This window comes from Monopterus albus, unplaced genomic scaffold (genome assembly GCF_001952655.1).
Source record: "Monopterus albus unplaced genomic scaffold, M_albus_1.0 scaffold28.1, whole genome shotgun sequence".
Taxonomy (NCBI): domain Eukaryota; kingdom Metazoa; phylum Chordata; class Actinopteri; order Synbranchiformes; family Synbranchidae; genus Monopterus; species Monopterus albus.
In genome coordinates, this window is record NW_018127908.1 from 9,381 (window position 1) to 21,010 (window position 11,630).

Below are 11,630 nucleotides of genomic sequence, written 5' to 3' on the forward strand. Positions count from 1 at the left end.
AAAGAGGGACCCCCATCCTGCCACCAGACACGAGCTACCTGTAGGTGGCTCCATACCAGAGGGGAGACACACCGGGGTGACATGTTCAGACAGGACCACTGGTGATGTCAGCTCCACCAGGGCTATGTCATTGTTAAATGTCTTTGGATTGAACTGCAGAAATAGGAGAACATCTGATTGATGGGTTATAAGACTGAATAACTTGGTACTGACTAACTGGGTGACTGATGTGTGATGGGAGAGATATATGAATCATTACCTTGGGATGAGGGATGATGCGGTTCACCCTGAGAACCTGCTCATCAGGGTCATTCTTGGTGATGTCAAACTCCCCCACTACGGCTGTCCAGTGGTGCTCACTACGGCTGCTGCAGAGGTCGAAAATGAAAAGTGAGAGGGGGAGAAAATGTAATGATCAAAAACCACCCAGGAGCTGTCCACCAGGACCCCTCCACACATCAGACCTCCATCTAGCTGCAGGTTGACCAGCCAGGGCCAGCTTCCAGGAGGAGCAGGGGAACCACCCACAATCCTGGAGCGAGGCTGTGTGATGTTTTGCACTTTGGACGACCTCTGGCCACACACTGCTACTAGGACAGACAGATGCTTCTGGTTATGAAAAGAAGTAATCTTCTTATTGTGTATACTAGTGTTGACAATTGAAGAAATTAGCACAAATGACAGCCCAGTACCTCTCTCACTGATTTTACTGACATGGAAAGTAGGTTAAAATGACAGCATGAATACTTCTTTGTAAACATCAGTGTCACCTCACCCACCCTGTGCATGTGCTTGTGTAGCAGGTTCCAGGTTCTGCACTGTGTTGAACAGGCTGCACTGCAGGACACGGGTGCTGCAGCTCTCACCCATGATCCTGATGCAGCTCTCCTTGCCCAGTTCATCAGGTGGGCATCGATGCTGGTAGTATGCGCAGGCCTGGCTGAGAGCCCAACTCCGCTCTGCTTCGTTTTGAAGCTTCTGAGCCCTAGTGATGACTTCACAGCTGGGCTCTGATAAGGCACTGGCCGAAGACGCTGTTAGGAAATATGAGAGTTAAAGATGTACTATGAAAGAATTCATTGGTAATGAAAAGTGTGACTCAAAGATGCTCAATAATGAAAAGAGAAGGAAGAGTAATGTCCTTACAGCAGGACCCAGACAGCTGTCCACAGTCTTGAAACAGACAGGGGACACAGCCCCGGCAGTCTGCTTCAGCCCGACTTCTCTCTGATAAGGTACGCTCAAGAGCGGACAGGGCACTGGTCATGGCAGCTTCTAGAACCACAGTACCCCGCTCAGACAGAGCTGTGTGAAAGGATGAAGGAAAGAAGGAGGACAGAAAGAACAGAAAAACTGAAATACTCAGAAAAACTCACTGACATGGACTGTACTGTTGAGACTACTCTTACCATAACTGAAACACAATGAGGTTTAGAACCTGTACCTTTGAGTGCACTCTGGGGCATCCTGTAGACATCTCTACCAGTTGGGGCGCTGAGCAAGCAGTCCAGTCTCAGAAGCAGCAGGGCCATTAGCAGCAGCATGGTATCAGAGCATCAGACCTCCACGTGACAGTGACAACAAATGGACTCACAGGAGACAAGCAAGATGTCTAAAGAGGATGCAAAAGTGCTGGAGAGGCTAGTCTGTGATGTCTGGTGGCTCTGTGCTCTCGCTAACTGTCTCCCTCCTCCTGACTCTCTGGGGTCTCTCCCACACTATGGTGCAGAGCATCTGTCTGTAAGTTTACTTAGACAAACAATAGGTGCTTGGAGTGGTCCCTGTTATATATAGAGTCTCCAGAGGAACACCAGTAAGAGAGAGGGAGAGGGATGGAGGAGGGTGAAATGCTCCCATGGCCAATACACAAACAGATGAATTCATTAAGACTGAGACAGCAAATCGGGTACAACTTGCCAAGGCTGGACTTTACAAAGAGGTTTGGTTCTGTGAAAGGACACAGTGGGAGGGAGCGAGAGAAACACACTGGGAGGGGGGAGACAAGGAAGGCAGAGTGATTGGTTGGGTGGCAGGAAAGGGGGTGTTGGTTGAAATAATTAATGGGAAAGGAAGAGCAAGAAAGTTAAGGACAGGCTGATGTCAGATTGGAATAGAAAAATGTAGAGCGGTCAACCACTGAGCTGAAGAGTCACAGTGTGAGCGGAGTAAACAGGAGATGAAGGGAGGCTGAGTGACAGACTGTGAGAGAGAGGGACAGGGAAGTGTCCGCTCTTCTACATGGCCCTCAAAGAGGGCATTGTACCGGCGGCACCCTTCTGAGGATGCCCACATCAAAGCCGTCCCCTGGGCATCACTTGGCCGCCACCTCTATTGATCACTTACAGTCTTTTATCCTCCCCATTAAAATATTGTCAGTTCACATCACTTTTATCTTTCTCTGCTGAACTCTGTTTTTGTTACATAAAGTACAAGAAGATCCATAGAAAATTATTCACTGAAAAAATTTTTAAAATGAAAACTTTTTTTTTGTTGTTTTTGAAGTGTCTCTACACAGCACCCGATGAAACTAAAGTAAAACAGATGATAACTCTGAGACAAAATGTTTAAGTCTTGTTGTTACATTCACCTACTACATCGCTGGTATGTGTCTTAAGACCCTATGTCTGGAATAGATTAAGGCATGTGATTACTAGCTACGTTGTAATACCATAGTGACTGTGTAAAGCACTATGACCAGGTTAAATAATAAACAAAGTTAATTCTGCTGAAAGCCAAATATTCTGAAAGACTTCTCCACATAGTTGTATATGAGGATAAATGGGGAGGAGAGAGAAAGTAAATATTTACATTACAACTCTCAACTTTCTAAAAATGACCATGTATTCAGGGCGCCATTCTGCATCTTTTATACATTTTTTTCTTTTTCTTTTTGTATAATCATTGTGTATTGAAGCAAAACAGGTTATCTGTTTATCCACATTTGAAATAGGCTAAAAAGCAAATGAAAAATAGACCTCACGCTGTTTTCTATGCCAGATTTGCCAACTTGTAATGCATGATGCATAAGATACACAGGTTTGCTTAGTCCGCATCACGTAACTGTAACTTTCTGTCAAAGCATTTCCATGTCACTTTTTTAACATCAGTAAAAAAAAAGAAGGATGCAGAAAGTGATCCACATATAAACCTAATATGGACAAAATATTCTGTACATTCGCCAGCAAAAAAACAAGAGCATGGTCAGTGTACATGGATGCAGAAAAAGTTTGTGCTGAGCAGTAACCTAAAGGCACAAAGTGGAGTCAACTTTGAGCCAACTAACTGGCTGAATGATAAGAGGAACTGTTGCCACAAGCCAACACTGACAACATACAATATGTGTGAGTGTGCAACTGTGTGTTTATGTTTCGAAGTTTGTTAAGCCAAGTTGGCTGAGTTTAAATCCTCTGACAGTGTCAAAGTGCAAGAAACTGTATTCATGAAAAGATGAGGAAAAAAGATAATTCAGAGAATGAAAAAAGTAGATAAGGAACCCAAGTATGAGATAGATAAAATAGAACATGTATGTTTCTCCTTTTTCAAGCATGTTAGTGTGTGTATGTTTTGTTGTGCACACAGTTTCCCAGCCCCTTCCATGCACTCGTGTTGCACAATGTCCTGGAGATCTGAGAGCAGACTCTGGTGGAGCAGAGCTGGAAACAGCATGGGACAAACGGGCGGCATTCTTTCATTTCCTCCATCCATTTGTCTTTGAAGTCCTTTGATTAATTTGCCTTCTGCTCACTCTTCCTTCATTTCTCCACCAAGCAGTGTTCTCTTTTCTCTTCTGCTGGGCTGTCTCTATCTCTCCAACTGGTAAAGCTTTACCTTAGCCATTATTTTCCAGTGGTGGCATCATAGAACCATTTTCACTCCTAGTCAAATGTTACTGCATAACCTTTATGGTAGCATTTATATTGCAAGCTGAAGCATTATAATAGTAAATATAAAGTAGATATCTAAACCAAAACTCCAGAAAAATCTGTCAGTTAAAAAATGACCACTTATTAATTGACAAATGGCCTTCCTTCATCATCTAATGTAGACACCTCACAGCACAGACAACACAAGTCATAGTTTTCCAGTGCACCTGTTTTTAGTTAAACATTATTATGACTCCAGTTAATTAGATTGTACAGGCAAAGTACTAGAAAGGAAAGGGCTAGAAAACATAAAGGCAAAGGGCTAGAAAGCCTGCTGTATGCTAAAGCCAGACAGTTTAAAGACAAATAAAACACTACTTGACAATAATCAAGATGTAGGTCATTTTATATAAAATATGATGCCACATACTTTTGTGAATCTACTCATTTTTATCTTATGTTTTTCTATTTTAATTGACTTTATTTATTTTCTTTTTTATTGTATTGTTCTACTACATTTTTTGACTTATGCAAAGCACTTTGGATTGCCTCTGTGTATGACAGGTGCTGCACACATAAAGTTGCCTTGCATAAACTGAACAGTCACACAACCCAACAAGAATTCAGAATGTGAAGATCCTCTGAGTTAGGAGGGAAATTTGGGGAGAAATGATAAACAGGTGTTAGTAGGAAGGACTTAGGTAACATAGGCCAAGTATGAGAGGTGGCCAGCTTTTCTGTCAGGCTTTAGCACATGCTGAGACTCAGTTAAAGCTGCTTCAGTAAAGCCGCCCCAAAGTACCTTCAGGTAAGTTACAGTTTTGTGGTCTGTGATTTTGTTCAAATGCCATTTGACATATGTAGTAGTCACTCTATAGTTGCTGGTTCTTTTTAGGGGAGCTGAGGAAAATAACCTTCCCTGACCAAAAAAAACTATCTGAACAGAGTAGCCAGAATCCTTGGACTGAAAGTAGTATTTTTAACATCTCCCCTTGAGGTATGTTACAAAGCTGGAATAGGTGAACTGTAGAAACATTCAAATGCACAACTGATTTACTTTGGGGTGCACAGGCTCATTGCTGGGTGTAGCTGCTTAAGTGGGTTACACAAAACATCACAATGAGAACCTCAACAATCAGGTTGAATAACACCCAGGTATTGTGTTCAGTTATGAAACCATGTGTCCCATTGTCTCAGGCAGAAACAATAGAAATCTAGGTCAGTGGGGTACGCAAGGGAGAAGAGGTCCCCAACACTTCAGCGTAGACAAACACTTGAACTCTGTGACGATGGTCAGACAGAAGCAACTCATCTGCATGGGCCTGTATCGGGTCATTGTTCGACATGTTAATTAGATCTATTATGACCTCAACAATGACATTAGTCGCCATTAAATGCACACTAACCACCAGCTTCAATAATGAAACACCCACTTTGCTTAAATGCGGTGATAATGGTGATGTGGTTGATTAAGCTTATGGAAACTGCCCAGATATTTCTTCCCCTCCTAATAATTAAACTATATAGACCCTTTGTTTTTTTAATATAATGTTATAATTTTATTGAATAAAAGCACTTCAGTCAGAGTAACATAAAAAAAATGTTAGCTAAGTTCAAACTTAGGCCAGAGTTGATATTTCTGATCATTAACAAGAAATGTCTTGTGTCCTCTCACCCAGCCTTAACACTGGGCCACAGTAATGCTTTAATGGTCCAGTGACTGAGACAAGAGGGGCACTGGGCCACAGTGATGCTTTAATGGTCCAGTGACTGAGACAGATCCAGCTAACTTTAAAAGGCTGACATCTAGTGTCACAATATTGGAACTTCTTTAAACAAGACTTCAGACCAGTCAGAGAGAGAACACTGCTTGGACTGTGCTCATTTGGGCAGTGTTGGGGATTAGTGAACTGAGACTGAGATTGAGATTGTTTATAATCCCAATTCTGAAACATCGAGACACTGTGTAAATAAAAACTGAAATGCTTTGGGAGTCTTTTAATAACAAACAATGCCAAGACATCAAATGTCAGTTATTTTCAAATTATTTTTTAAAATCTTATTTCCAATTTGATGCCAGCAATACGTAAAAAAAAAAAAAGTTGGGACAGGGTGATGCTTACCACTGGGAGGTGAGGAGACCAGTTGTTTTAGTTTTGAAAGAGGGATGTTTTCCTATTCCTGCTTGACACAGGATTTCAGATGTTTAAGAGTTTGGATACTCTTGTTATATTTCAGCAAGCGACAGATCTGGACTGTGGGCAAGTCAGTTTAACACCTGGACTCATTATGGAGCTATGCCATTGTAACATGTATAGGTTGTGGTTTGGCATTGTCTTGCTGAAATAAACAAAGCCTTCACTGAAAAAGACATATGGATAGAAACATATCCTCATCTAAAACCTGTACAAATCATTCAGCATTAATGGTGCCATCACAGATGTGCAATTACCCATGCTATGTGCACTAATGCACCCCCATGCCATCACTGGTGGCAACTTTTGAACTGGGCATTGATAAAAAGCTGGAGGGATCTGCTCCTCTTTGGCCCAGAGGACGCCATTTCCATGATTTTCAAAAAAGCATTTCTGACTTTGGCTCACAAGGCCACAGGACAGTTTTCTACTTCGCCTCAGTTCATCTTAAATGAGTTCAAGCCCAGAGGTATCACCATGTCTGTGTCTTCTTTATATACAGGATGGTTATCTTCTCTGCATGGTAGAGTTGTAACTTGCATTTGCTGCTGATGAGCCATTTTGTTTAGAATTTACGAGGTGTCCCAACTTTTTGGAATTGGGGTTGTAGTTGAGATTGTACAAGTTACAAAACTGGCAAGACAACAGGACCATGTCTTTAGACCAGTGCTTGAGTCAAATGGTCTAAAAATCTGTAAGATAAATATCTTCTCCACTTTTTTTTAGATGTAGTCAGATAATACAAAATCCAGATTTGTTTACAACAAAAATATAACATTCTTTGCAATTTTATCCATGTGAAAAGCCCAGGTGGGATTGTTTTATTTAGGACAAGTTTAGGCCTCAGGTAATGAACTCAGCTGAGTGGCATGTGACTTTTTTGGATTCTATTTTGTTATTTTGTATCATGTGTGGTTAGTTGTTTCTCCCTGCAGTAGCTTTGCTGTAGTTCAGCTTCTTCCAGTGTGAAGTAATTGGTAGCTTACAAAGCTGTACTTTCAAAGTAGCTCTCCTAGCCTCGGATCTGAGTTCACATTCAGTCTGGAATACAAGGATGAGACATGGTAAAAAGAATAACAGAGGCTTGTTAGGGTCAGACTTTGCTTCTGCTGCAGTGTTGGCTCAGTGAACTGCTTAAACCCAGCTGGTTGGTAATCTAACTACATTTTCTGGTGATTCTTAAATAGTTACTCTAGCTAACTAACAAGACTAGTATAACCATGGTTATAAAGAAGTCTTGTGGTTAAATATTTTGCTGGATAAAAGTACTAACCTAACTAATAGTACTGTCATAAGGAAAGTTATTCTTGACATCGGCTATGGGGGGTGCAGGTGCCTCTAACAAACAAAAAGAATCGAATATCAGCTGTTATGTTGAAAAGTTTGGACACACTGTCCCCTTCCATTTAATGGAATAATTGCTAATGTGTCACCAGTCCTTTAGGCTGAACAAACTATAGTTTTAAATGTCAAACAGGAGTTGGGCAAACAGGTCTGTCAGATGGCCTTTTTACTGTAATAGCATACATATTGATGAAATTGAGGCCACATGGTGGCAGCATGGGACACAGACTGGAAATAACTACTGACTCCCCCTCTTTTTATTTTTTTTAGGTGAGTGTTGCCTATACCCATAGTTGCCATACAGTAGTTTATCTACTGTCCATGTGTGCCAAATTTACACTTGGATTAGTTAGAATGGTACCAAAATTGCTAGATGCGTTATGATACAACATATGACACAACACAAGCTCAAGTCATGAACATTAGAAAAAGAGTTGTTGCTCCTCTCTCTGTCTGCCTCTGTGTGTATCTCTCTCTCTCTCACACACACACATACACACATCTAGAAGTTCTTTGTGAAAATACAACAGTAATAAAAGAATTCAATAAAACAGTCATCTTGGGTTATTGGATTTCTTATATGTTGGACTTCTGAATTAAAATTTTACTCAAAAATATGCTCATTTTCAAAAGCAATATTAGAATTACTCATTGTTTCCTTGGGTCAGACAATAATTGTGTTACTTGTTATACTAATTATCTTTTACATGAGTTAAAATACACGAGGTCAGTTACTGTACAATCCCTTCTTGTCTTTTACCAAACATAGAAAATGTATAGCATTGATTTTGAATGTTATCTTAATCTTGTGGCTAACTACAACAAAGCAATGGAGATTTCTTCAAAGTCATGGATCAATTTAAGTAAAAAAAAGGAAAAAATAAAACTAAATGATACAAGTGATGCATGTTTTATTCAACTTCATATTCTTGTCACATTTAGAGGAAACATAAGTTATGATTTAAAATAGTAATTATTACTATTCATTGTAAAAACAGCAGTAAAAATAACAAATAGTTTTACGTGATTTTTAAAAATCAATAGCTAGTCATGGACATATGCCTTATCATTACTTGCTTTCCATACTGTACATTTTTATTTAACTTTTTGTGCATTTGTACAGCGTTTCCCTCCAAGTCTGCATCACTGGATATATTAAAATGGAGAATAAGGACAAAAAGCTGCAGGTTCTTTGGTCTGACCTATCCACACCTGCTGCTGCTGTCTGATTGACCTGTTGGGAGAGAGAGAGAGAACACCCCCACACCCACCGCCCACACCCACCGCCCACCCTCTCTGGCCAACCCATTAGCCATGAATTATGATGCTGCTACCATCTCAGCCAATTGTCTGGATGAAAAGCAGGCTCTACCTCACTTACCAGTGTGTGCTAGCTTGTGCCTGGGCAGCAGGATTAGGTTAATAGTTTCTGAGCAGCTCTTTGGTTCAGGCCAGAGCAGGTAAGCAGATAACATTTCACTTATCAGTAAACGTAGGATACTGCAGCACTGCATTGTAGTGACTGAGCACAGAGTGAGATTTCCAAGACTTTTTCATTGGAATATATTGATTGTCCAATAGTGAAAATAAACATTATGTAGTTACTCCAGATAATGGTTGGATGTCACATAGCAAACAAAAAAGAAGAGAACTAACTGTTAGTGCATGCAGATGATATTCATCCCAAATATTGTTTTGTACTTATAAATTCAGATATATGACAATGATTATTTTCTACGTAGGGCAACTGGTGGCTTTGTGGGAAGAGAGAGAAACAGAGGGGGGATGTGTAGAATCTGTTACCAGAAAAAACTCCTGCTGTTGGATCACTGGGAAACCTGCAAGCAGATGTGATGGTGGAGTGCTACAGAGACCGGACACCGAGGCAATTATCGGACACTGCACTAAACAGTACAGTAAGTGTTCCTAGAAGATTATTTTGCTTAGTATCTGGAACTTGTACCTGACATAAGGGGACTGCACCGCTGTCTGGAGCCAACTCTTGACCAGCTATGCTACCGCAAAGCCCCAGACAGAAACCTCACAGAACAAATGCAGAATATTCATTATGTATGACTTGCATTTACAGCTGCTGTTATCAAAATGTGTCACTGGATGTTTTTTAAATATCTGCATTTGAGTTTCAGACTGAACTGTCCAAGGTCAGTATACGTATATATGCCTCATTTATTCTGCCCCATGTGTTAATAAACTGTAATGAAACCACACGGGGATACACGTGTGTGTGCACACATACAACCAGCTCATCTTATGTAAATAACTTATTATCTATGTTGTACAAGTTTTTTTTTTCCTCTCTGATAAAGCTGAACAGGCGTATTCATCAGCGTTGCCATAGGTGAGTCTGAGCAGTCTACAGAAGGGAAGGACAAAATGTTGTACTCCTACTTTTGTGTGTATTCTGACAGCATCGGTTTGCCCTAGTTTAACAAACCAGGCATTTATTTGCCTGTTATGAGCTGAGTGCACAGTAGCCAGATGGAGACTGTTGATCTTGGTAGAAAGGTCATTCATTACCTGATAGAAAAGATCATTACCTGGATCACAGCAAACACACACAGATGCGGGCACACAAACACATGGATGTGTGCATACACACAAACACATTCATATATACACACAGTTTTATGCAGTTACCATTCAACAGGCTGCGATGTGCACAATGGTCTCTGCACCTGCCGCACCTCAAATTATTAAGTTGCCACCCAAAACAGTTTTTCTAACAGCTTAAGTTATGTAAATGGAATCTCAGAAGGAAACTGATTAGTTGAAAGTTTGTTACCAAGTTAATGGTGGTCTAATTTACAAAAGAAAGTATAGTCTACCATTTTTTTCAGCTCCTTGCTGTTGGCTAAGAGTGCAGTAAAAGTAAAATAGTAGCAAACTCAAATTCTTATTGTATATACTAGGCACAGTGCACAGTGTAGGAACCGCGGACCTACAAAGTTAATGATTGACCAAACCTCTTTCATGGAAACTATCACATTTGGTTGCTAAGAGTCTGAGGAGAGGAAAAAGCTGTGTTACATGTCCAACAGCTGAAGTATACATATTAATATATATCTGGCAGACATGTACAGTTTACAAATGGGAAACAATGCACAATTTATATGCCTTTAACCAATGCAGTAAAAATGTTGTCTAATCAGTTTTGGTTGCTTGGGCCAAAACTTGATTTACAAAGTTCATTGTGAATGTGCACTGAATGGAAAATGAGGATTTAAATGCACACTCACATGTTCCTTTTCCTGTCTGCTCAGACCGTTTCACTGGGCTGTGAGCCTGTCTTCTAATGCAACCAGCAGAGTAGATACTTGTTTGCAACCCGAAAATATGGTGGGACTAAGAAACCGCTCCACATGGGAACCACTTCTACTCAAGGCCTCCTGCATTAAGTCCTGTGCCAAGGGCTGCTCCTTGGGCATCACAGCACACCTTACCTATGCCAATGCTGACACGGAGTCTGTAGAAGGTGAGTAGTGGGATGATACACTCTTTTAACAAATAAAAATTTGAATTTAACTACATTTTGATTACATATATCATCAAATCACACACAAAAAAATAAATAAAAAAGGAAAAAGAAAAGATTTTTTTGAGTTGGAGGAAAAATAACTAGGTAGCCACTTTACATAATTGACACAGCAATGCTTGATTTGATTTGATTTTTTGATTTGATTTATTCTTTCAAACATGTAAAGACAGTCAATATGTCAACACACATAATTCCACACATATCCACAAATACATTATCAATTTGCTTATACCTAGTACATGCTTGAACGGAGTAGGAAGAAGTTAGACTTATCTAGTCCTACCCAATAACATCATCTTACCATCATTGGTTTGCAAGCAGTATTACTACATAGAAAATGATTTTCTACACCACGCTAGTGATATACTAAAAAAATATTACAGACTGTTAACATTCTTACATAATTATGTACTTTACTAATTATCTTCTACATCACACAAGTAGCAATAGTACATAGTGTTAACATTCATACACCACACCCACAGTGTTACACCTGATTAATCGTTAAGCCTGTTCTTGCATATATCTTGATTGACACGTACCTTTATATTTATGTTTAAACTCCTCGATTCTCTTACTGTTTTTTATGTCCACACTTAAATTATTCCATAGTTTTACCCCACTTATGGAAATACAGAATCTTTTTTTGGTTGTACGTATAGCATGAATTTT

At 40.0% G+C, this 11,630-nt stretch overlaps 2 protein-coding genes across 5 annotated transcripts in view; one reads left to right on the forward strand and one right to left on the reverse strand.

Annotated features, from left to right (window-relative positions):
* Nucleotides 1–359: 359 nt before the first annotated feature.
* On the reverse strand, nt 360–1,544 carry LOC109957723 (uncharacterized). Its single transcript, XM_020595854.1, has 5 exons — nt 1,445–1,544; nt 1,147–1,305; nt 780–1,034; nt 427–587; nt 360–368 (listed from the first exon to the last, which is right to left on the reverse strand). Exons 1-5 carry the CDS (start codon nt 1,542–1,544, stop codon nt 360–362), a joined length of 684 nt encoding a protein of 227 aa, XP_020451510.1.
* Nucleotides 1,545–8,783: 7,239 nt separating this feature from the next.
* Nucleotides 8,784–11,630, forward strand: part of vwa5b2 (von Willebrand factor A domain containing 5B2) — a 17,340-nt gene continuing 14,493 nt past the window's right edge. For 2 of the 4 annotated variants that reach the window (XM_020595735.1, XM_020595734.1), the window contains exons 1-2: nt 8,784–8,862; nt 9,145–10,895. In XM_020595735.1, coding sequence (XP_020451391.1) covers nt 10,757–10,895 — 139 coding nt within the window. In that variant the 5' untranslated portion in view covers nt 8,784–8,862; nt 9,145–10,756. The remainder of the gene's footprint in view (nt 8,863–9,144; nt 10,896–11,630) is intronic. The other 2 variants (XM_020595733.1, XM_020595732.1) reach the window with 2 other exon arrangements.

What these genes read in the sequence shown, in the direction of transcription:
- LOC109957723 (XM_020595854.1), bottom strand. Translation starts at nt 1,544, where the DNA reads ATGCTGCTGCTAATGGCCCTGCTGCTTCTGAGACTGGACTGCTTGCTC. An exon ending in GCCCCAGAGTGCACTCAAAG is followed by an intron (nt 1,306 to 1,444) that starts GTACAGGTTCTA and finishes CCTTTCACACAG; the next exon opens with CTCTGTCTGAGCGGGGTACT. An exon ending in TACACAAGCACATGCACAGG is followed by an intron (nt 588 to 779) that starts GTGGGTGAGGTG and finishes CTGTCCTAGTAG; the next exon opens with CAGTGTGTGGCCAGAGGTCG.